General features: G+C 39.8%; 1 protein-coding gene across 3 annotated transcripts in view; it reads left to right on the top strand.

The window, feature by feature from the left end:
* The window catches only part of NSMCE2 (NSE2 (MMS21) homolog, SMC5-SMC6 complex SUMO ligase), a 130,811-nt gene extending 111,955 nt beyond the window's left edge, over positions 1-18,856 (top strand). For all 3 annotated transcript variants that reach the window (XM_008934545.2, XM_018076861.1, XM_018076865.1), the window contains 3 exons: positions 14,611-14,711; positions 15,032-15,138; positions 18,440-18,856. In XM_008934545.2, the coding sequence (XP_008932793.2) occupies positions 14,611-14,711; positions 15,032-15,138; positions 18,440-18,536 (305 nt within the window). In that variant the 3' untranslated portion in view covers positions 18,537-18,856. The remainder of the gene's footprint in view (positions 1-14,610; positions 14,712-15,031; positions 15,139-18,439) is intronic.
* The last annotated feature ends 5,820 nt before the right edge of the window (positions 18,857-24,676 follow it).

Below are 24,676 nucleotides of genomic sequence, written 5' to 3'. Positions count from 1 at the left end.
GCACTTCACCCGTGAGGACCTTCTGACTGCTGCTGCACACACCTCATGCGCGGTGCGACTCCATGGAATCACCCACTTCCCTCTGCTCGGGCAGCACTGCACTTGTTTTCCCAGAAATGTCCCTTTTCTTTTTCTTGTGCCACCCCTTCATAAGAAACACTCTCCAGAAGGAAAGGAGCCTTGTAAAACGAATTTTCCTTCCCTCAAACCCCTTGTAATGACTTCTCTTGTAGAAACACCAGTAACCCCTTAACCAGTGCTAAACTAACGCTAATAATATCTTTTTACTGATTAAAAGAAACTAAAAATGTTCTGTAAGTAAAAGCTGTATGCCCAGCTAATCTGTAGAAACAAACATGCTGCTTGTACACCATCACTCTCGCTCCACCATCTGTTTGCTGCACATAACTATTATGTTTTGTCTTTAGTGAAGTGTTTCTTGGCTTTTAAAGTTACACAGCTTAGCAGCTGAACACATAAACTTGTAGCAGTGAAAATTATTAAGAAGAAAAGTAGAAGGTGCTTTTGACAGAGAAGTAAGATTCTGTTCTGAACACAAGCAAAACATATCCCAAAGTAGACAGTAGATTTGAAAATAGCACTAAAGAGGTACAAGAAGACTGAAAGTCGGAAAGAGGAAAGACATTTTTCTTCTTTTGACAGAAATCTGGGAATAATGAACCCAGCAGCTCCTCTTTTATGACATCTCCAGCCATCAGCATGAACCATTTCTAACCATTTCCATTTCTAACCACCAAGCAGCTTTCTGTCTGGGGAAGACTGGGCAAAATTCTCATTGGCTTTTATCAGTGAGATTCCCAGTGCACAAGAGTGAATTCAGAGATGCCTGTGATCACAGAGAGCATATCAAGGTCAGAGTGCTCCTTTCTTTTAACAGCTCTTCTGATAGATCAACCTCTATAGTCTTTTACAGAAAAGTAGGCTAAAGCTTTTGATGGAAAAGTATGAGTAGAAATACTAACCTGTTATTCTGTCCTAGACAAAATAATTCCACATCTAGGATTTAGCTAAATGTGTTGGGCTGAAAGAAGCTGTTGTAGACTTGGCTTGTTTTCCACCTTTGTTATAATTTTATTTATTTCATTGTTCTTGAGATGGCTGCAGTAGTTCTCCAGCAAAGTCTTGTCAGGGAAGATGCTTAGAGACCTATGGATGCTGCCAAGGCCAGGGAAAATATGGAGAATCTAGATGTTCCAGAAAGAACTTAAGGACTGCTGCAAACAGTGCATCTTAGGTGTTCCACAGGAACAGCAGGAGAGGTACTGAAGCAACCACATATACATGCAAAGTAAATAGTTTGCTCTGCCACTGCATTAGCAAGGAAACCACTTCAAACAACTCTCTCTACCTAGGGAAAAATGTAGTAATAATAAGCAATAGCATAAGTCTCCACTCCTTGCCCCAGAGGTTGTCTACTAATTCTTAGGAGCCTTTGCACTCTGCAGGCTTCCTTTTTCTATCCTCATTTGTCACTGGAAAAATATTTGTATGGGTCAGAGACACAGTGCAATTCAGAAAAAAGTATTATTAGAGAAAAAATGAGCACTTCTCCAGTGAATCCCTTTACATATGAAAAGTAAACAACAAACAATTCCTCTCCTCTGAGGAAAACAGAAACTTGTTAAAGAAGCTAGACATCCCTCCTGCTTGTGAGTTGCTGGAAGCCCATTGTGCTGATGCTTCTGAAGGGCAATGCACTTGTGAGGGTTTTCTTTTCTTTCATTTCAAAAGCATTCTCTGGTTTGAGATCTCGCCATAGCTAATTAAAACAAGAACACAGGGTGACATTAGTTATGCACCAGAGTGGGAGTCAGAAGATGTAAGTTCGGTTCCCAGCCCTGCCACTGACTTCCTGGGTGACCTTGGGTAAGCCTCTTGATGTTGATTTTCAAAAGACCTCTGGGGCCAAATTTTCATACTGAAGTTTGATTTTCAAAGGAGCTCAGTATCTACTGATTTCCATGATGTTGATTATGGCCAGAATTTCAAGCGAGCTCAGCAAGAAATATGCTGAGCTCATTTGAAAATCAGGCTCTTAATCTTCTTCTGCCTCAGTTTCCCATCTCTGACACTGTTGGTAAAATATTTCCCTTGTCTGTCCTGATTGTTTAGGCTATAGCTCTGCAATGCCAGAATTGTCTTTTCATGAATGTGTATAGTGTCTTGTACAATCTTGTTTGATCTCTGTTATGGTTTTTAGGCATTACCGTAATGATTGTTACACCAGTGTTCTGTTTTAGAAAAAAAAGAAACTGTAATCAGAAGAAAGCTTAATTATTGTGTTGTTTTTTGGATCTGGGTGAAGATCTGTACTAATTTCTTTAGTTTACTTGGGAGGATGTCATGTGGAAAACATCAAAAGCTGTATTTAAAATCAGGATATGTATGTTAGCTGACTTCTCTCATCCAGTAGGGACAGTTAATCTATCAGAGAAGCTGGTTAGATCAGTTCAGCATGATTTGATTTGGCAAGAGACATATTGACTGCCTCTTACTACCTTGTTATCCTTCAGCTGTTTACAGTCCAATTGTTCAATAATTTGCTGAAGAATATTTTCAGGCACTGAGTGGTGTGGAATTCCATACACCTTCCTGCCTCCTTGGTTACTAATGTGATTCCGTTTGTAGTTCCTACTGCACCGGCTCTATTTGCACTTTTCCCACACTTGCTTTCATGCTCTTGCAACATCTCAGAGCAACATAACATTCTCTGTTGGCAAAGGTATAGAGTGCTTCTTCGCTTCATAAATGCTGTTTGCTTCCCGGGACCCACTACAACCCATTCCTGAAATTCCAGATCAGCACTGTCAGTGATAATCGAGCTCCTGGTTTCAAGCTCTGTGCTGTACAAGCTAGAGGCCAAATGTAGTAACCCAGGAATGCATGATTGCAAAGACTGTCACTTCCCAGGGAGCTCTGCTTACTGCTAAATGACTGCCCTTTCCACATACCTGTGGGTGTCACTAACACGGTGACTCTTCCCTGTTGGATTTGTCATATATGGGTGGCCAGCACCTCAAGCAGCTGAAAGTTTGGAAGCAATCATTTCCTATGTTTACAAAAGCCCTCACTGCTGTTTTGCAGATTCCCCTGTACTCCCTGGCTAGAAATAGTTATTATTCAAGTATGTGCCCTCTGAAGAGCCTTTTTGATACTTTATATGTTTTCCTTTATATGAAATGGGATGCTGTACCATGATCAGCTCTGCAATGAAAAAACTAGCAGGACACCTCTAGGAAGTGTATGGTTGCAGCAGTTTTTCAGTTAAGGGTGAATGTGTTTTGTGATGGGGAGAGCTTAACTGTGCCATTTGTCTGTGACTAGCATTTTCTACTGTTGCATTTTTTAAAGGATAGAGTCCCTCTATGATCTTTACTAAAAGTGCTTTTCAGTTTCTTGATCTAACAAATAATTTTCCAAATTGTGTTCATGTTCTAATATTGGCATGCATGCCATATCAAGGTAGTATTTGATCCCAGAGAGCTGTTAACTGCCAGTGCTGGTATCTGCAAATAAAAGCTTGGAATCAGGGAAATACAGGTGGTTTGGTTTCAAGAGATCCTTAGAGATCATCTAGTTTCAATCCCCCTGCCATGGGCAAAATCAGGTTTTTCAAAGGTCCATCCAACACTTTCATGCTTGGGGCATCCACAACTTCTCTGTTCCAGTGTCTTACCAGCCCCATACTAAAGAACGTCTTCCTCACACCCAATCTAAATCTATCCTCTTTCAGTTTAAAACCTCTGCCACTTGTCCTGTCCCTGCAGGCTCTGACAAAAAAAGTCTCTCTCCATCTTTCTTACAATCGTCCTTTATATTATATTGATTCAGTCCTTAAAGGTTTTCCATAATCGCTTCCAGTTACTGAAGCCAGTTCCCCCATATTTTTACTAGCTGTTGCCAAATGTATAGAAAAGGAGGAATCTTAATTGCCTGTACAAACCAGAGAGCCCCAGTGACACTGAGCTAACCTAAATTCTGGGTTGCAAGGCTGAGCTTGATTTCTGATGTGAAAGGAGCATTGACAAAAACAGGCTGTGCCTTATCTTCATTTATTGTGAAATGGTGATTCCTTAGCGTAGCTCTGTTGTATTCAGTTTTGGTTTCCTTCCTTAATTAGTGCACTTGGATTGTATCACTTACATTAAACTGTTTATTTTCAGATATAAAACCTCGATCTTTCTCAGCATACATATATGTGTTTCTGCAAGAGCTGATGTGCCAGCCAAAGAGCACAGGGGAAGTTAACAGTTTTTAAGGGGAGAACTATAATGTTATTCCATTCTGGTAATAAGTTAAAAATAGCGAGAGTAATGTTAACTCTTGTACTAGAAAGATGAAGACTGTGCAGGATGCCATGTGATTTGACTATGTGTGCTCATTATCCCTTTTATGAAGCACAAGTGACACTGCAACTGCTGTCCCATCAATTCAACATGAGCTTCCCTTGTTCTGCTTGTCCTGCTCTGCCATTCTTTTTTCTGCTGCTGTGTGCATCTGTGCTGAGAGTGTTCAAGTCCTTTCTCTGTCCCAATTCAGTCCCCTATTAAACCTGATCTGGAGAGAAAAGTGTAGGCATAGAGACACCTTCTGGGTTTAAAAGACTTTACCTAGTGCTTGACCTTAGTTAAGCCCCTCACAGTCTTCCTAGCACGCTTGCTATAAAGTCAGTCATTTCCAGATTGTCTGTTACCTGCACCATGCAGAATGGCAAGGTGAAGTCTGAAATGCATGTTTTGCCATATTAATGACACCGATAGAATGATAATAGTTTTCTGATGCATGTAGCATTAATGAAGATGCACTCTACCAGTTATATTCCTGGCAAATAAGAATCTGAAGAAAGTGATTTAAAATAAATATCAATCAGGCTTAAAGTTAACTACTAATTATCATCAGAAGCTACTAAATTTCTGCAGTTATAATCCATGAGTATTTATAGCTCAGGGCTCTAGTGTTAGATTTTTTCTACTGACTGCCATTCAAGAAGCCTAATCTTATATCACAGGACAGGTTGAAAAAAATAAGTTCAGCTGTTCCTAACCGATGAGAGCATTATGTTTAGCTGCACAAGCCCCCGTGACATTGTTTTGGAGGATGGTCTTTATATTGGGATTAGGAACATTTTTTGTTTCTTTTAGGGAACAGTTTCCCAAAGATTATGACAGTGAAGATCTGCTCAGTGTGCACAGCATAGTTCATGCAGAATGTCTTAGTGCATTCACATGCAATATGTCACCCTGCCTTAACCTAAATGAAAACGTCGCAGTTTTATGGTTGAGCAATGGCAGATCTGTAAGTTCCTCTCTAAAAAAAAAAAAAAAAAAAAAAAAAAAAAAAAAAAAAAAAAAAGAACAAAAAAACCAACCAACCAAAAAAGCCCCCACCCCCAAACCAACAATTCAGTTTTATTTATTTTGTTTTTATATTAATTATATATTGAATTATTTTTCTCATGTAGTTCAGCAAGGAAGCGTTATTTTACAAATATGACTTACCAAAAAATGATCATGTGTTCTCTAGTGCAACTGTTTGTCTTCTCAAAATAAACAACCAGATATTGTGCAATTACTAGAAGATACTGGTTTCTCTGTTATATTTTTTGCTTTTAGTGTGGAACTGATGCATTCACTAAAATGTATTTGGAAACTGTTCATAGCTTTAGTTACTCAGGGGCAAGGCAGTGTGGTCTAATGGGAAAGACAATGGTCTTGCACACACAGTGTGTTGGTGGTTCAGGACATATTCCTGCCCTTGCCTCAGTTTTCCACCAATGAAATGGTCATGGTAGTATAATAAACATCTTTGTGTTTAAGAGAAGAAGGAATTGGGTGTCAGTATTTCTACAAATGATTTGTTGCTTTAGGAAAATTCCTCTTCTAAGGAGTTTTTTGGGGCTGTAGGCTGGTGACCAAAGGCAAGAGCAGAGCAGGAGATGCTGCCCCAAGCAAGTGTCTGGAGCAGGGACAGGCTCTTCTTGCCCATCCTAGGGGCCATCTCAGCAGAGGCATTGCAGGCAGTGCAAAGTTAGAGAATTCAGAATAACTGGAGTGGTAAAGTTTATATGTAAAATACAGGGGGGGAAAATTATTTCTATAGAAAAAGCTTGGAAAATGAATACAACTTCTCTCTTTATGTATCTTAATAATAAAGCTCCAAAAGGTTATGTGGATATATATATAGTGCATCACTGCACACAATTATATTCAATTGATGTTATATTTCTAAATGAGGCAAATTCATTTTGGAAGGAGGTAAGAGTTTTAGAAAGCACTCTGAAGGATTGAAATGCATCACTAAGAACAGAATTGCAAATGCTGTCTTCATTAATATTAATTTTGAAATAAAATATCTCACCTGAAAGTTTCTTTCAAGTGCTTTAACATCAGACTTTAGGGTGTGGAGAGAATAATATTTTGCTCCTATCATTTTGTTCTCACTTTTTCGTATTTGTACTCATGTCTTTATTCAAGAGTGATATTATATATCTGTCTTTTCCTGGTAAAGGGGGCATATCCCTCTCTCCAGCTTCCCTTGAGTGAAAGGGGCAGTGAAGCTGGTTTTCTGTAGTATAAACCTGCCCATACCCAAAGGTGACAGATCACTCTTTCCTGTGCACTCTCTGCAGTTTCAAAAAGCTGCTGAGTCAGTGTCATCCTTGCCAATCACAGAATCAACCCGTTAGTGTTCAGGGATTATAGCTCCATGTCCTCCCACTGTATAGCTCATAAATATTCCCACCTATTCCCAACACATGACACACTCCATGCATCTGTGTTCACTACTCTCCTGGCACCAGGGCACATTATTTTAAGGTGTTTCTTAAGGTGTTTTCAGCAGAGTTGTTAGGATAGGAAAACAATGAAGTCTCTGTCAAAAGGTCTTGTGAGGAGAATGTCAAGAGGCAGATTGAAATGATAATCTGAATTATAATTTTCTAGAGGTATGATCATTTGGGGTTGCTAGGGGCTTTTCTGCTCACTGGTTCCATGGCAGCCTGTTGGATGGACTGCTAGGGACCAACACTACCTCATCCACTTGCCCGGTCACTGCTCTTTCTGGTTTCTGTCCCTCTGTTACCCCGCAGCAGTTCTGTCCAGGAGTGTTTTCTAGCAGAAGCTTGTTCCACCTGAAAATCTGTCACCAGTTCACCGTTTCAGAAGTGAATGACTACAAGAATGCACAAATGACAGTGAAATGGGCATAGTGACCCCCACCCGTAGAGGTGATGTTACCTTTTGTTAGGTACGTGATATTACATGATGTTACTTTTTGTTCAGAGATGTCATAGACATGATTTCAGCTTGTAGAGAATACTTAGTGGACTGTTCTGAGAAAATTTGAGTGAAATTTACAGAACAGACCATCCAAGGACTGCTAGGGATTCGTGCATAAACAGATGTGGCTCCAAACCGCTATCAATACTGACAGCTGTCCTCTCACTCCTGCCCAGGATTAACAGTGCCTTCCTCTAGTCCAGTGTGGAAGTGGATTAGGCTAAACAGCCAAAAGGCACTCCTAGTGCAGAACAGGAGCATCCACACACTGAGTTAATGCCAAGTAGTTAATGCATTCTGCATTCACACCCTCGCTTATTTTGCAACAGCTTCTCTGTGTAGGCAAGCCCTGCATGTTCATGTCATTTGATGGTTAGAATTGCATCAGTGACATTCCAGATTCTGACCACAATGTTAGTAATGGAAAGTGGTTCATCTTCTAATGAAATGGTATGCTTTTTTTTTTTTCTGGTTGCATCTTTTGCAACTTTTTCTTTCATGTGCCTGGAGTGAATTTCTTCGTTTTTTAAATGTGTGTGATATTCTTCTCATCTCTTATACATGAAATGATGCTCTCCAAGCATGGAAATTGCCTTTATACATCCTACTGCATGAAACAGTGATTGCTCAGCCTTTTTTCTTCTGAAGAGCAGGAGAAAGCCCAAGTAATAAAAATGCTCTTTACATATATTTGCAATTTAGTAGCTTGTGTCTGATATATTTTTTCCTCATAAGATATTCCAGTTTTCGTCTTGCTTTGCTCGTGTCATCCCTAACGCTTTTGCTCCATTGTCACTCTGACCTAGAGTTTCCTGGACATTTAAACTGTCTGTTTATCAGTTCAGTTTATTTTCAGCAAGTCTTTGGTGCTTCACTTGCTTCTTAAGTTTACATGCCATCATGGGCTATGGTAGTTAGGATGGCAGAATATGGCCACCTTAGATTTTCAGAAATGGTGGCTTCTCTGAGCTTACTGATGACCCACCATGACATATGTTTAGGTAATCTTCATCTCCCCCAGGAGCTTCTTCAGATCGAGTCCAGGCTGCAGCTGTGAGGAAACTGCAGTTTGAAATGTCATCCACAGGCTTTGAAGTGTGGATTTCTCATGTGTCTTTGCAATAGCAGAGGAGCAAGAAAGCTCCCTCTGTGTTTGCCTACCAAACTGTTTTGAGTTGTGTGGTTTATAATCAAAGATATTCTTTCTGTTCACATTTCTAGATACAGCTCCCACTGCACAACAGTCTGAATTTCCCAAAATCTAAAGGCACAGTTGATGTCTTATGTCTCACTTTGAATAGTGAGTTGAAGGTTTTGCAGGGTACCTCTGGAGTTTGTTTTGTTGGAGTTTTTTCCCCCTAGGATTTGCAATCACATTTTATTTATTAATACATTAAACAGTAAATTATATCTAGCTGCAACTGTCTTTCCATTTCCTTCACTTACATTTTTGTAATGAGTGTCCCATAACATTTCCACCAATTCATTGTAAAGTCATTCTGGAAAACTAGCATCAAGCAGCTCTAGCCATTAGTGAAAGAATAAAATGGGAACAGTATTGCCATTTAGAAGAGTGTATTTTAAAAGACCTGTGGCTTAGTGGGACAAAATACTGTAAAATATACAAGTGCTGTGAATTTGATGACATTAAAGGGGTTTTTACAGGATTGTTGCTTAGTGGAAAGGAGACTATCCTTTCCTTCCCCACCATTATGTAAAGGAACTAGCAATTTGCTAATTTGTTCATCTAATTTCTTTTTCACATTCCAGGAAAATAAGAATGGCTTATATTTACAGGAATGTCATTTTATTTTGGATTGACTAAATGCATATCTATTCTTTTAACACAAGAGTCTGTAAAACAGGGCACATACAAGGCACTTGGCAGTAAATTACCAGCCAGTCACTTGGCCTGGGCAGGAACAAGTAAATTTGCAATTGCAATCTAGAGCAACATGTTAGAGGCCACCTTCCTTAGATCAACTTTGTATTGCAACACCAGCAAGTAATCAAATTGTAATGTACTTCAATGCAAAGCCTAGTTTGGCTTGGTTGGCAAATTAAACTATCGGATGCCTCTGGCAAAAGCAGAAAGCCTTTGAACTGTTTGACTGCAGCTGTAGCTTGCACATCTTATTTTCCCTCTTAAAAATCAAATTAAACTGTAACCTGCAGCTTCTGCAGTAATTTTCAAGGAAAATTAAGCTGTTGCTAACCTTTCTAGCAAAGATAACTGTCTCTAATCAAGCTGAAAGGTCCAGGCCGAAATTCCCCTCTCTAGATTTAGACAAATTCATTGAAGGAAAACTCCAGGGCTTATTAAAGGCAAAGATATTACCTCTGACTCAGGAAGTCCTTGGCCGCAAATTGCTAGAGACTGGAAAGTTTTGCCAGGAAGGTATTCTGTGCTTCCCCTCTTCTTTCACTTCTCCTGTGGCATTCACTGCAGATCCATCGCAGGGGAAGGACACTGGACAGTTGTTGTGGTCTGCTTCTCTGGATCTGAAGACTAACCCAAATTCAGAGCAGTAATGGGCATGCTGACCTACTTTTAAGCATTGCCCAGGGGGGTCTTGGCAGTGTCAGATCCTTCCTTTGGATTTGTCCCTAGCCCTTCCTCACCCCAGATGCCTTCTGACTCTCAGAGAACAACTCTTGGATGTGATGATGTCCTTCACCTCCCCCACCTTCCATTTTTTTCTGTGACCTGCTGGCAGGAACATTTGGCATTTGACTTGCCCTCATAACATTCATGTTTTTCTTGGAGCTCTCTGAGATAGGATTTTTCCCAGCCTGGATGAGTTGCTGTTATTTCTATGGAGTCAGCAGTACAATAGACCCTCCTGGGAGCCAAGGCCTTGCCTGTCTGGTGGCTCAGGCTTACAAAGAGTCAGTCCCACATGCTTAATGTTCCCTTTTGATTTCCAGGATTAGTGCCTGACTGGTGGCAGGTAAGAAGGCAGAACAGCCCAGCACAAAAGGAAAGAAATCAATTAAGTTTACACTGCAATATGTGTTCACTGAGGTCCAGGTTAGAGAAACAGGAACAGAGGAGAGGGCATTGCTGGCACTGGGAGCAGTGAGCAGACAGCAGTCTTGTGGTCATAGAACTAACAATGCCAATGGAGAGGATCTTCCCTCTCATGTTTTTTTGACATGTATGCTATCCATGCTTAATATAAGTCACAATCTAGCAGTTAATGTCTCTGCACTGTGGTTTTCTTATTTTTAAAAGTTGGCTTAAAAGTTCTCAGTTTCTCTAAGCAGAGTAGGTAAAAACTGAGCTAAGGCATATTAGTCACAATATTATCAGGAGATGAAAGTGATAGAGATATAAAGTACTACCAGCTTTTAATTAAAATTGAATAAGTAAAAAAACAGTTGGCAGTTGCAGAATTCATTATGATGTGTTGCCAAAAATAGATACCTTTATGAGAATGCAGTTTTATTACAACAGTGGGCACTAATCAGCTGTAAACATCTTGCTGAGATAGCCAGATAGAAAATGTTACTAATACTCACAACGTGTCTCAATTGGCTGGAATGGAAAACTAGAAACTGTTAAGACACTTAAAATGTGACCTCTGACTACCAAAATAGAGGTATGCACTTCTGTTACTTAAGGCAACATCAGAATTTCAGGAACAATAACAGTATTTTCTGTGTCTGGTTTAAATTTGCAAGGAAAACTCAATTTTACCAAAATGTGACCTGGCTTAGCTGAAATATGCATGACCCCATGTTTTTATTTCTTCTTTCTGTAGAATAGTCAGACTTGCAATTTAGATCCTCCAAACTTTTATACATTTCATTTGGTAAAAAATGCCTTTGCTCTTAATGAAAACATCTTCCAATATGAGTTTACATGTACAGATCTACAGTTTAGAGCATCTTACTGACCAGTTTGGGATGTATGTTTGCATCTTGTGTAATCTCTGCAAAATTTACTGTCACTGTAAAAATTACTCTCCTCTCTCCTCCTGTAATGTAGAACATCAAGCAATAACAACAAATCTGTGGGTGGTTTATCTGATTTATGCTAATTTGCTATTGACATGCTTGAGGTATCACTTGCATCATCCCAGTCTTGCATATTTATTATTAAAAATATTAGCTGCTTATGAAAAGGAAATATTTTAAATAATGATTCATTTGTGCTGTGATCACCTCTTGAAACCAGGGCCCCATTCTGGTAGACTGTATACAAAATCATTGCAAATGAAGTGCAACCTGAAGTGTTTCAGATAAGCTTGCAACAAGAGGATAATTTGAATCCAGGAAGATTAATATACCCCACCTACAAGGAGCAGGTCTCAACTCATGGAATTTCAACCATTAAACATGAGGCTTCTAAATCACCTCCAAAGCCAGTATGGGAAAGAAGTTACCGCAACCTGTGATTTAGCTCACATAATTTAAAGACCTGAAGCCTTCATGGGAGGCTTAAGCACCAGTATGTAAGCTTGAGCTTATATTTTCAAACTTGGAGGCTTCACCAGTCTCCTAAATTCTTGTGTCGGTACCTAAGTGAGCATACACAGAAGGGATGAGGGAATTGGTGACTCCGTAGCAGTCAGAAGGTGCTGCACGAGGCAAATACTCTTCCTGAAAAAACCACTTACATGCCTAACTTATAGGGCTGAGCTTAAGAAGTAAAGTCACAGGCACAAGCCCCACACTGTAAAACTTCACACACCTTCCTTGGGATCTAAATATTGATAAATAAATTATCCTTTGTAAGCAGTCCCCTGTCCTAGATCTTGCTAGTGCTGATGCTTTCTAACATCACTGATTGACACGGTGCCCTGATACACTGGAACTACATGCCAAGTTCATGGGCTGAAACAAAGTACAACATAGAAAAATGAGTTTCCAGATGTTTTCCACAGGAAAGATTAGAGCTGCAGTATGCCAAAATTTGCAGATATGTGGACTTAAGGAAATTCTGAATCTCTTGTTCTTTGTTGGCATTACTCATAGAAAAAAAATCAGCATGATATTTAAAGCATCCCATGCCAAAGCTGGTACCTATCAATATTTGCAATATTGTTTAGCCTTGCTGTCTCAGTGGGATTTCACCCATTGCTTTTTATTTCAAAACCTTCATTAAAAAAAACCACTTTTTCCATCCAAAAGCTGTATTTACTTCAAGTATTATGTCTTTATGGTAGACTAAACCTTATATATGAGCAATCTAAGATTAACATGTGACAGAGGTTTTTTTCTGAAAACTGGTGACTGCCGCAATTCTGTTTCTGGTGTCCATACCATTGCAGTTTTGGTATTTAATGTTAAATTGTGCCCACTTTTTCCTTCTGATTTGCAAGTGCTTGCCTTTGTTAATGGGTCAGAAGGTATGTTAATATTCTTGGAGACTAAAGCCTTGAAATTATTATTGACATTAGACATTTGAGCTCCTTTTCCCCCAGAATCCACACCTTGTTGATTGAATGAGGCCTTAGTAACATACACAGAAATATCCATGATGCTTGCCTGAATATTCCCTTGGTATTTACAGTAGAATCATAGAATTATAGAGTGGTTCAGGTTGGAAGGGACCTTAAAGATAATCTAGTTCCAACCCCAACACCTGGGGTCAGAGTACCTGGGTCAGAAACATTCCAGAATGCTTTGAATATTGGAAAGGAAAGAAGGGCAAGCTCTGTTTAGGAGGAAGGAAAAATATGGAAATAGACCTGGCATACTGAGAGGTGCTGTGGTGGAGCGATGGCTGCAACACCAATGCTCAGAGTACCTCAGCCAGAGCTGTGCTGGCTCACAGGGCAGTGTGCTCAGTCCAGAACTGGGTGTGAGAGATTTTGGTTGCTCCACAAGTGGTGTCTGCTGTTATCATCCGGAAGGTGATGGTATTAGACAGGCATGCAGGACTGACCATAAGTTAGGAAACACTGATCCTTAATAGTTGTGGAAGGCTGAATGCCAGGGATGCAAAGATGCCAAGATTGGCTGATAGTGTGCAAAAGCAGCACAGGGAACCCAGGCTGAGACGCTGTAGAAGGCAAATCATCAACGCTAAACCCTCCATGTTGACTTGTGTTTCTCACTCCTCCCTTGGCAGTCAAAGCCAACACAGACCACTGAAGGATGTCATTCTCTCCAAACTCTGTGTTGCTACATTACAAACTAGCTTGTGCAGCCAGAGAGAAAAATGTTCTCTTACCTTGGGACACCTTGAGGACTGCACCCCAGGGCACTGCTGCAAAAACATTGCAGAACTGCCCCAAAGGAATGGAAAGCTATGGCAGGTGTTAAGTTTGCTGTTATTACCAGATAAGATTCAAAGACAAACAAATGCATTCAACTAAAAGCCTAGATTTAAAATAACAGAGCGAAGTTAGAAGAATATAAACCAACATGTATACATTTCATTAAGGTTATACTTAGCTATATCTGTATCCATATATCTATCTATCCATGTAGATATATATCTCCTCCTTATCTGCTCTTGTGTCTCAGCTTTTGACTCTGGCTGATAAGTTTCTACATGGAATGCTGGACTGGTGTGCCTCTGGGTACACAGAGTTGCTTACACCTTGCTTTCTTCTTCTGGTAAAGGTGGGGACCTGCATCTCCTCTAGCTCAAGGTGTATTTATTCTTCTTTGTCTGCGCTTCATTCCCTGGCATTGGGCCATCGGGTGTTTTCTGGGAGATGTCAGTATTTCATTCTGCCCCTCCCCCTTAAGGTTGCTTCAATAACATTTCTCTTGTCCATAACACTTTTTAGCTTTTGTTTTTCACTAATTATAGTCTCATTAAAATAGAGCAGCATCACTTACAAAATGATGTGTTATGATAAATAGTACAAATTCCTTCTAAGGTATAAACAATATAAATAGTCTATATAGTGTATATGTATAGTATATGACGCTCAAACACAAACTGATATTGAGGGTAGATCTGCCAGATCTCCTCTACTTCATCCTTTCTTAGATTTTGGGGACTCATCTGTGTGTTACTGGGTTTTGGTGAACTTGAACAGTGAATACCAAAGGCTTTGCACATCTTCAGGCCAGCTTGCTCTCCTTCCCAGCCCTCCTTTCTAGCATTGGCTGTAAATAACCACACACACACACAAAATGATTACCATCTAAAAATCTACATTTTTAAAAATACATTATAATACAGTATTTCTTGCAGTGTCTTGTCGCAGAGTGGTGCAGAAATACGTTGTAGAATCTTAGATATCACTGTGGGATAGAGTTGGGCAAATGTTGGATTTTATATGCTTATTTTAAGTATTGACTATCTTTATTAAATACTAAATAATTTTTTTCTTGTTTCCCATTCTAGTTCGTCAGATATCAGATGATGATGATGAGACCATTGAACAAATCGATGAAGATATAGCTGTGACTCGGAGTCAGATGAACTTTATTTGTCCCATTACACAGGTAATGCTATCAGTGCTACAAAAATTGACTGGGAAATAGTTATTTCATATTCTACATTGGTTGGTTTATTAAAAATCTGCAGTATCTGTTAAAAAACAGGCAGTATAAATTAGAAGTGTTATCAGAGAAGAACAACATTGCTTGGGAAAAAAACCCAGCAAGTAGGAATGCAGTTTACCAAGCAGGGCCTGATCCTGTAATTTGACTGGAATGCCATGTGTGAATGGCAAACACACTTCCTGCTGTTTTACATAAAATCTCATAAGAAGCATTTTCATGGGCATTATCAGTTCCTTTAAATCAAACTTTATTGATTACAGATGGAAATGAGGAGGCCGGTGCGAAACAAGGTCTGTGGACATACTTATGAAGAAGAGGCCATTGTAGAAATTATCCAGTCTCGAAAGCAGAGAAAGAAAAAAGTCCGGTAAGCTAAAACGAATGTGTGGAAAAGCTATTTGCTTTGCTGTGTAAGTGGAATTTTACTCTACTTGTTCTAAGAAATGTATGTGGATTGGCAAGGCTGCAGGAAGTAATACCTCAGCGTCTGCCCAAGTCGCAGTCTTCTCATTAGTACTGTACACGAGAAAGAGCTTTTCTTTTTAATGAAAACAATGTGTAAGAAAATATTCAGAAATTGTGTGGGGAAGTTACAGCTACTTGCGGTACCTGGACAACAGAAATAAAGAGATTTCATATAGCCATGAACAAAAAAGAGAACCTTCAGCTTCCTAAAGTTTAGTTGCTGATTTTGTTCCCCCTGCTTATGTAGCAAATCTTGAAAATATTGAAAACAAACAAAACAAAAATCTCCTCTGTGCACCCTCTTTTGCAGTTATATTCCAATACAACCGAGAAATATTAAAACACATAAGTGAGTGTTAAAGTCAGAAATATTAAACCACAACATTTTAGGTAGTACAGAATTTAAGAATGATCAGACAATGCAGTACAGATTGTGCAGTTCCTGCTATGATGCAGTTAAATAATTCTTTCTTTATATCATCAAAGCAGCCTGTCACTTTCCACACGGGACATATTTTTTTGAGTGAAAAGATGTAACAGTTGAATTTTTCAACCTCAAATTCTCCCCGGTAAGTTTAAAAACCAGGATGATTTTGACTTAAGGAGAAAAAAGTAAAAAGAAAAAAAAGAAAATAAAAGTGTCTCAGACACTTTTTAGAGCATGTTGAGAGAACAAACCATTTCATCATTGATTTCACAGTTGTTTTTACACCCTTTATGCTAGAGCTTCATGCTTGGGGACTGATGACGTCGTGGAAACTTACCAGTTGTGGACTTTTAAATAAATGTGGAGTTTTCAGATGCTCAGGTTAAGGTCTCACAGGGACCAACAACTTGATTTCCCCAGAGATAATGCCACAGGCAGCTTATATCCTCCATCCATTGCTCTGGCATTCATTTCTGTTGGACTCTACAGAGTCCTCCCTGGGGGTTACAAAGGTGGAGCGGAGTTTTTTATTCCGCACTCCTTCCCTGCTGCAGGAAAGCCCTGCTGTAAAATCAAGCATCAGTTGGGATGTCCAGCTGCTACCTTAGTGTCAAGACAGCTTGAAGTACCTTGCCTGTGTTATGAGGTCTAGGGAAAAAAAGTAGAATGGGTGCAGTATCCTGGGAATAACAACAAAACCAGCAACACGGATGGACAGAAACTTGGCTGGAAAAATGAGCAGGAGTTGGGAAATAACTCACAAGTTGGAGAGACAAAAGTGAGTGTTCTGGAGGACAGGGAGAAGCTAAGGAAGCGTGCTCAACAGCCCAAAACCATGACAAAAATACCTTCTGTGATACAAAACTGAATTTAGGTGTTCATATCTAAATATTTCCCTGTGTTGTTAAATCCATCAGGAGAATGTCATGGTAGGAGAGATTGCTGTAGTGGATCACATTTGTTTCAACACTGATGAAAAACAAATAGGGTCACGTGACTGAATTTTATTTTACCTTTTAAGAAATAAAAGACTAGAGAAATTCTAGAGTTAAAAAAATCATGTAAGCTGTACAACATCTAGCTTTAAAAGCTACCTTATACCTAAACTGAAGTTATTTGTGCAGTCTGAATACTGGCCTTTAGCTTGCAGCGTTACCACTTTTACAGCAGTTATTCCAGCGTGCTAGAAAAGCACACACACAGCAATACCACAGCTTCACTGTAACTAAATTAAGAAGGACTACTTGGTTTTCTCTGCCCAGTCTCACCGACCTGCTGTAATTTTAAAATTTTCTTTTTTTTTTTTTTTTTATCATGAAAATGCAGTCACTTTTGAAAAACCATCATCTGCTGTGGTGGGAAGGCAGGCCAGCAGGTGCAACAAGTTCCCCATTTGAGTACCCCCTTCTCGTGGTGTTGCTACTTGGCTGTGCTCCTGCCAACAACACTCATGTGGAAGCAGGTGTCCTGACAGAGCAGAGCATGGTTACAGGGATCCTCGCTACCCTGACTCAAGTCAAAACTGTTGCTCACTCTGGAGACACAGAGTGGCTGTTTCCTCACACGTACTTTCCAGTTTGAATCCACAGGATCCTTCAGTAGTGCCCTTGGCAGTGCAGTAGCTGCATGTCAGCCCTGCAGCTGGTGTGCACACAGCCACCAGTGCTGTGCTGATAGACTTGTCATACACTCCTTTAGGCAACTCTTACGTCTCTCAGTTTGCTTAGTATTTTCCACTGCCTGGAAGGACATGCTAATACTTCATGCTTACAGGAAATGTGGGAAGCTTTCTGAGCACTTGTTATTCATTAATCTGGCAAGCTATTGCTGTATTAAGGTGATAAATGGGAAAACTGAGGCACAGAGCAATTAAATGACTGGTCTATGACAAGCACAGTAAGCTGTGGACAAATCTGGAGTAAAAGTTATGAGTACTGAGTGTAAATAAGTTCAGCACCTCAGATAAAAGCTACTCTTAAGAGAGGAAAAATTCAGGAAAAGTGTTACTTCTGACTAGAGGTTCCATCTGTGCGTGTTTGGGCCACTGCCAAAGGAAAATGACCTTTGGTCCCTGAATATCTTTCACCCTGCTTTCTTTATCTGGCTGTTTCAAGTAGTTGTAAGGCATTCTGTATTTGATTATCATCTAGAGGCTGTTAATTTGACCCCATTTCTCCTTTCTGAGCTTTCACAGTTCCTAAAAGGTCAGATTGATCTTTATACCAACTAGATAGTCCACTAATTCACCAGTCAGTCTTTGCAAGTGTCATTCTCTTTATCTGTTTTACTAAAAATAATTCCCCTATTTATCTGTTAGTGAAGATTATACTTCTCCACTGCAGATTAGTAAGGTAAGAGGTAGTTACCTGGAGCTTGTAGAGGACTGCGAAGAGAGAAAGCAACACAGAAAGGTGTCCATGCAATGCTGATGTCATTGCTGATACAAGCAGCTTGTGTACATGAAGCAAGAGAGTGATCTACAGGTGAGAGGTTCCATCTCTCACTGTGCTCCTTCCTTCCTTCTTCCCTCTCTCCCTTCCTTTTTCCTGCCTTTCTCCCTCCCTCCCTTCCTGCCTTCCGCTGATGATTCCCTCCAGTTTAGATAGATTTATTTTTTTCCCACAGAGAGCTGGTGAAGAGGAAAAGAGGTAAGGAGGAAATGATGGAGAAGGTGAATCCCAGATAAATACAAAAACTAGCAGATGTTATGCAAAAGCCTGTATCTGACAAATACAATTCTTCCGATTTAATGGAGTCTCTCTTTTCTTTTTAACAGATGCCCTAAAATGGGCTGTAGCCATGATGATGTAAAAAGATCAGATCTTGTGCCAGATGAAGCACTTAAAAGAGTGATTGACAGTCAGAATAAATAAAGCTGGTCAACATTGGACGAGTGAGCTGGATACCTACTGCCACAAAGGAAAATTTGTTATTGGAGGTCTTGTGAGATAAGCTGCTGATTATATGTAGGTTGTGAGACTGATTGTTATTTTTTAAGTGTTAAGTGTTTAATTTGTAGGCAAATCATTGTTAAGTGTTTCATTTACAGGCAAAGTTGAAGGCCTCAACTCTAACTGAAAGCATTTTTTGAACTAATGAATGTAAGGAATTCCGTTTTGTTTGGGGTATTTTGACCTTCCTGAATTTCTAAACACTTGCATTTTATAAATAAAACATGCTTTGCAGCATTTAACCTTCCTTGTCAGTGTGCTAGTTTTTTCAGCATATTAGAGATGCAGATTCTGCCAGCATGTAACAGTGAGCGTTTTGCTCTATGTTGCAGATAGTTTTGTTACTGTCTCTGTAACTGGGAATACTTGGAGTAGGGCACTCTGACCAAGGATTTACCCTGCTTGGGAGCATGTCCATGTTTTAGTAGAAACCTCAGGAAACATTAATAGAGATGAATTTTCAGAAAGTGTTGCACATCTATACCTTGTGTGTGGACACAGAAAACTGCCACTCAGCTTTGAGGATCTTGGCCTTGTTCTTATAATTTCTGAAGTCTCTGCCCTAACTTAGGCTTTTCTTTTGAGATTCAGTAGCATTTATTTCAAGCTTTTTGTATTTGGAAGTCCCAGAATGCTTTACCTTAATACTCTATTCTAGAAGACTAGTATTCCAATAACAAAATTGTAGATAATACAAATATATTGTAACCATATGCCTTGACTTGAAAACCAGTTAATCTCATTTTATATAGGCTTCAGATACCTAAGCTTTTGGGCACAGATCCAGAAAAGAACTTAAACTTTGTGACACTCTGTTGATTACCTAAATTGCCCTGAACATATCTAGCAGATAAGGCATTACATATATGAGTTAGAAATAGCTGTAGGTAAAAGAAGCTGCCTTGGCAGTCAGATGGCAATTATCTCTTGTCATATGTGAAGCAGAAAATATAGGTTTCTTTGAATTTTGGAATCCTTAGTGGGCTAGGTGGTATCTTCCTATGTAATTTTTCTGAATTTACAATATGACATTTAGTGTAAAATGGAGCTGAGGCACCTGTATGCTAAGCTTTTCACTCTGTGATACTGTTTGCTAGCTGCTCTCCTTTCATAGACCATTATTAACCCCAGTTGCACTTAAGAGTACAAACCACTTCAAACTGAAAATTATTACTTTGTAATTGAAGAATATTAATCTGCAAGCTGATTTCATAGCTGAAAAAGAGAACTGAACCATTATTATTTGCACTGAGCTTTTGTGTTCAAAACACTTCACGGGAATTGGCAGGGTGATTTTCCTGATGTGGTCCAACCCCAAAGGTCCATCTTTTCAGAGCTTGGCAGCGAGCGTGGGTGCTTCTTCCTGTGGAAGGCTAGCTGAATTAGCTGAAAGAGGCTGGGGGGGTGGCTGAGCAGTAGGTATTTGTTTGTATTTTTATGTGTAAAATCAGGTCCCTTTTAAGACACCGCATGTCTCAAAGCTGTAGTTTTTAAGATGGGTCACTGATTTTCAGTTAAATACCACAAGAGAGGATGTTAACTATGGCATTTGTCAAAAAAAAAAAAAAAAGGTGAGGGGGAAATGTCCTTTTGTTTCATCTTTAAGTTGGTGGTTAAATTTATTCTCACACCATTTATAAGCAGAACACTCAGAAACAGGAACTTGCATTGGTTAAACAAGCTCTGCAGTTTTTGACAGAGGTGCACTAACATTGTCCTTCATGGATTTAATTCAATCCCTGGTGATAACCAGCCTCCCAAGTTTTCAGATGCAAAGATGTGCAAACATTTTACATGGCCACAAGTGTCGCACCTCACATTTAGTTTGTGTAGGTGTCTGTGAGTGTGCCTTCCAATAACACATAACATTATAAATGGTAAATTATACCCAGATTAATTCATACTGACAAACTGGTGGCAGCAGGTTTGGTTTGCTACCTGTGGCGTTTGTACCAGCACGGCTTTAGATAGCTGCAGTTCCTGATATGGTTCATTGCCCTCATGTTCCAGTGAGTAATGCTATAAAGGAGATTGCTGTCTTGGTTACACCTTGTTGTCCTGTGTGAAAGAGAGAGGCTTGACCCATCACAGTGCTGCACTCAGGCTGTGTTAGCTAATCCACAGGTAATAACATGAACTGCCTGCTTAAAATGATGCAGCTGGAAGAAAAAAAACAAATCTGAAGCAACACTTCAGATGAAGAGAACAAATAGTCAAGCAGTCACTTATGGCCACTCTAAGAGGAAAGGTATTTTTGAGTGCTCATATTTGTGCCTCAAAATACATCATCTTTCTTCCCCTTCTGTGCTAGTCTGAGCCAGGCAGCACCAGTGAATCAGAGAGCCTGAACAGCAAATGCAGGTGCAGCCTAAGTTCTGAAATCCTTCTCGGTTTCAGCTGAAAGAAATGGACTGATTTTTGGCAGCACTCACCTGCTTAGCTTTAATAACAATCACATGTGAGGTGAAGAGGCATGTGTATTTAAATAGAGGTAGGTTTCTTTCTTTTATCAGTAGAGATACTTCTTTTCAAGCATCTTATCCAGAAAAAGACAAATACTCATGCAGTTATGTTAGGGCTGCTGATGAGAGTACTTGAGTCCCATCAGAATCAGGGATGCACCTCATAGATTCAAATGCTAAATAAAACTGCCTATATTTACTGAAATCAATGAAGTTCTCACCAGAATGTTTGGCATTTCTGAAGTCAAACTATAACATAACATCCAAGGAATCCTAGTATGATGAGTGATTTTTTTTCTCTCAACCTGGAATTTAAGCCATCCTGTTGATTTTTCATGGCTGGTTCTCTCTTGGTGGTTCTTACAAGTGATTTTCCTCCTTATATGGAAAGATTCCAGGGTTGGCCATCAGCATCCATTGCAGCTGGCACTTTACTAGGTGGAAGGACAGACTAATCTTGGCAATTGGGGAAGGTTTCTGTGCCTGTCAGCTCACGTAGTGGAAGTTACAAACCACTACTGATTGGGGGTGGCTGCAGTTACTGACAGCTCTTTGCTCTTTCATCTGCAAAGTTTGGGGTTTGTTATGCAGTTGTGACCTCTCTGTTCCTGTGTGTCCCATGTCCCCCATAAACTCTGCTCGGGATAGAAGTAGCTTGAAAGAGTTAAAGAATAAAAATAAGTGGCTGTGATGAATAAGCTGTATGATCTGTATGATTCACAGAAGTGGAAACTCAACAGCAGTTAAACCTTCAAATCTTAATCTGCTTTGGCTATAATATATCATATGTAAACAGGCATATGTTCACAGGGTAATTTGTGTCTCATTGTCTGACGTCAGAAATTTTGCAATGATATTTAAAAAAAGAAATTCAGAGGTCAGGTGTTTTTTTTCTTTTTCTGTAAGGTGTGCTTTACAAATGAGCAAACCTCAGAGTAGCTGAGAAGGGTCTGTCGCTGAAAACTGGTGAGAATCTGTTGCTGCCAGAGAAGTTCACATTGTATTTTGAGTGATTAAAGAAACATCTAAGCAAATACTGAAATAAAGTCAAGAGAGATCCACACAAACAGCTTTCAGTGGTACCCTGAGGCATGAGCCATTAACACAGCTCACTCCCTCACTTGAACAGATTCTTCCCATGAATTCTCCATTTTACAACTAGAGACTCTGAAGTTTTCAAATCAGTGGAGCCATGATGTATAAAGATAAAAACTAATCAGGCAGGCATCTCATGGAAGATTTAGCACACTTATGCTAAAAGGAGTGCACATTCCTCTGAATCAAGGACATATTCATCATCTCCAGAGCTGTGATCTTATTCATTTTAGAAGAATCAAAAAGACTAGGCTAAGTCAGTGCTCCCTTGAGAAATACCCAGAGCAAAAGCAGGGGCTGCAGGAAGTGATACCGATGACTCACCAGCCAAGGCCAACACACTGCCTTATTTTAGACAATGTCCTCTTGGACATATTCATGTTTCCTCATGAGTGGCTGATGACATAGGTGTTACCTACCTGTGGTCACAAGTACCTCATGACGTTTTTATCAAGAATACCTCTAGTACTGTGGCCAAAACTAGCTTAGAATTCACTGTGCAGCTAAATTCCACTGCCATTTCAAGTGAATCTTAATCTCCACTTTCCCTAAAAATCTCCATGTGTGGATTCTGAGGTGGTGTGTGGTCCATTAACTGAACATTTCCATAATGGATAGTGGTCTGTTGTACACTGAAGAAGATGCACCTAGAAAAGGGCTTCCTGGAGCAGCAAATGTTAGAATATCCCAAGGACAGGTCTTCTTTTCTGTAGCTAAAGCCAAAGCCTTAAGCTGATGGGGCCTCACTACAGGTACAGACTAGTACTCACTGCAAATTCCAAATCTTCCATAAATAATAATTTCTTTTCTGGCCATAACTGTTAATACATAATGTTTCAAACACACGACGTGGTCACAGAATGCTCAGAGGAGAATCCTAAGTGTAGGTGCCAGCGGATTCTAGGCTGCCAGCCAGTAACTACAAAGAGCAAAAACATTAGATTGATTGTTGAGCCAGTGAAATTCTGGGATGCGTGTACATCATGCAGTAGATGCCCATGTATGTGCTTAGCCTCTTGATGCATGAATAATCTCACTGACTTGACAGGACTGTAGCAACGTGCAGAGAACACAGTGTGTTTCATCATTTCAAAGGCTGTGGTGGGCTGAGAAGAAAGCCTGCCTCACTCGCTTGTTCTGATGTTAGTCCAGACCCAAAGACAGAGTCTAAAAGCACACACATGAATTGAATTGCATGGGAAGCTTACCAAAGGAAGTGTTTGCTTGTAAACTCAGTATGAATAGGATCTTCTCTGACCGCAAGGGAAACGGAGACACTCATTCACTGTCCGCTTGTGCAATCAACTTCTGAAGTAAAAAACAGGATTTGGGGTTTAAAACCTGAACCTTCACACGTCTTTCAAGCAACAGAAGAAGCCTTCATGCTTTTTAGTTCGCAAAGGAACAAAGTCAGGAGGTGCTGCTCATAAGACTCCTTGGATTTGATAACAACTGGCTTATCAAAAGGGAATCATTCAGAGTTCCGAGCAACAGCAGCCCTCAGAGCAGCTTTTGTGTAGGCTTGAGGGGAGACATCTGAACACCATTACATTGCACTCCTTTTGATGTCACTACGTGCTCGTCATGTGTTTTATATCTTTGCAGTGTATCTGCTGCCAAGTTCCACAGTGTCTCAGGATGGTTGTAGGTTTATCACAGATGCCTTTCCTGCCTATAAAAAACATTAATTTTAAATTCTTTGTCACCTGGCCACAAAACTATGCTTTGAGCCCTGTCTGTGCAGGGTAATTCTGTACACTAGTAGATTATGGATGACCTGCTGGTCTTAAATTGCTGGCTTTCAGTCTAGCAGTAGTTTAAGTTTATTACATGGCATGAGATAACTTGTAAAATAAATATATTTATTTTTCATCATTTACCTGATAGTTTAATATTAGCCCAAATATTTGTATGTCTCGTCTATCTCATCCAGTAACTAAAATAAAGACTTTTTCATTTCTTCCTGTAGCAAGCAGCCAGTTTATTTATAAGTGTCCTAATCTAACAGAGATTTACTCTGTGTGTCCCATGAGACATATTATCAAAGTTACCAGACCTGTCCCAAGCACTTGGGAAGTGGGGAGATGGTTACACAATTCTCATTGCCTCTGGCTGCTCTAGTTATAGAGACAAAGGGTCAGAGAAGTGGAGCAGCAGAGATAATTTTGTGAGCATCTAAGGAAAAGCAGCTGCTCAGGTGATTGTAGGCACTGGCTGAGGGCAAGGCCGCCGTAGATGCTTGAATACTGCACAACAAAAATCCCCTTAAATAAAACAACGTGACAGGAAAGGGAACATCAATGTCTGACCACCAGAAATTCTGGATTCTTCAGTCTTCATCTTGTAGATGCACTATGCTGCTTGTCTGTTTTAAAAAGAAATAGAAAAAATATATGAAGAGCAATGTTCACCTTGCCACAGCTCTGGCAAATTTGTGCTGGGCAAGACCCTTCTGTCTCCTGGGACATGCTGGATCTGTGATACACATCCCACAGGATCTTTTTT

This window comes from Manacus vitellinus, unplaced genomic scaffold, assembly GCF_001715985.3.
Source record: "Manacus vitellinus isolate BGI_N305 unplaced genomic scaffold, ASM171598v3 scaffold_1_pilon, whole genome shotgun sequence".
Lineage (NCBI taxonomy): Eukaryota > Metazoa > Chordata > Aves > Passeriformes > Pipridae > Manacus > Manacus vitellinus.
This window is presented reverse-complemented; position numbering and strand designations above follow the sequence as displayed.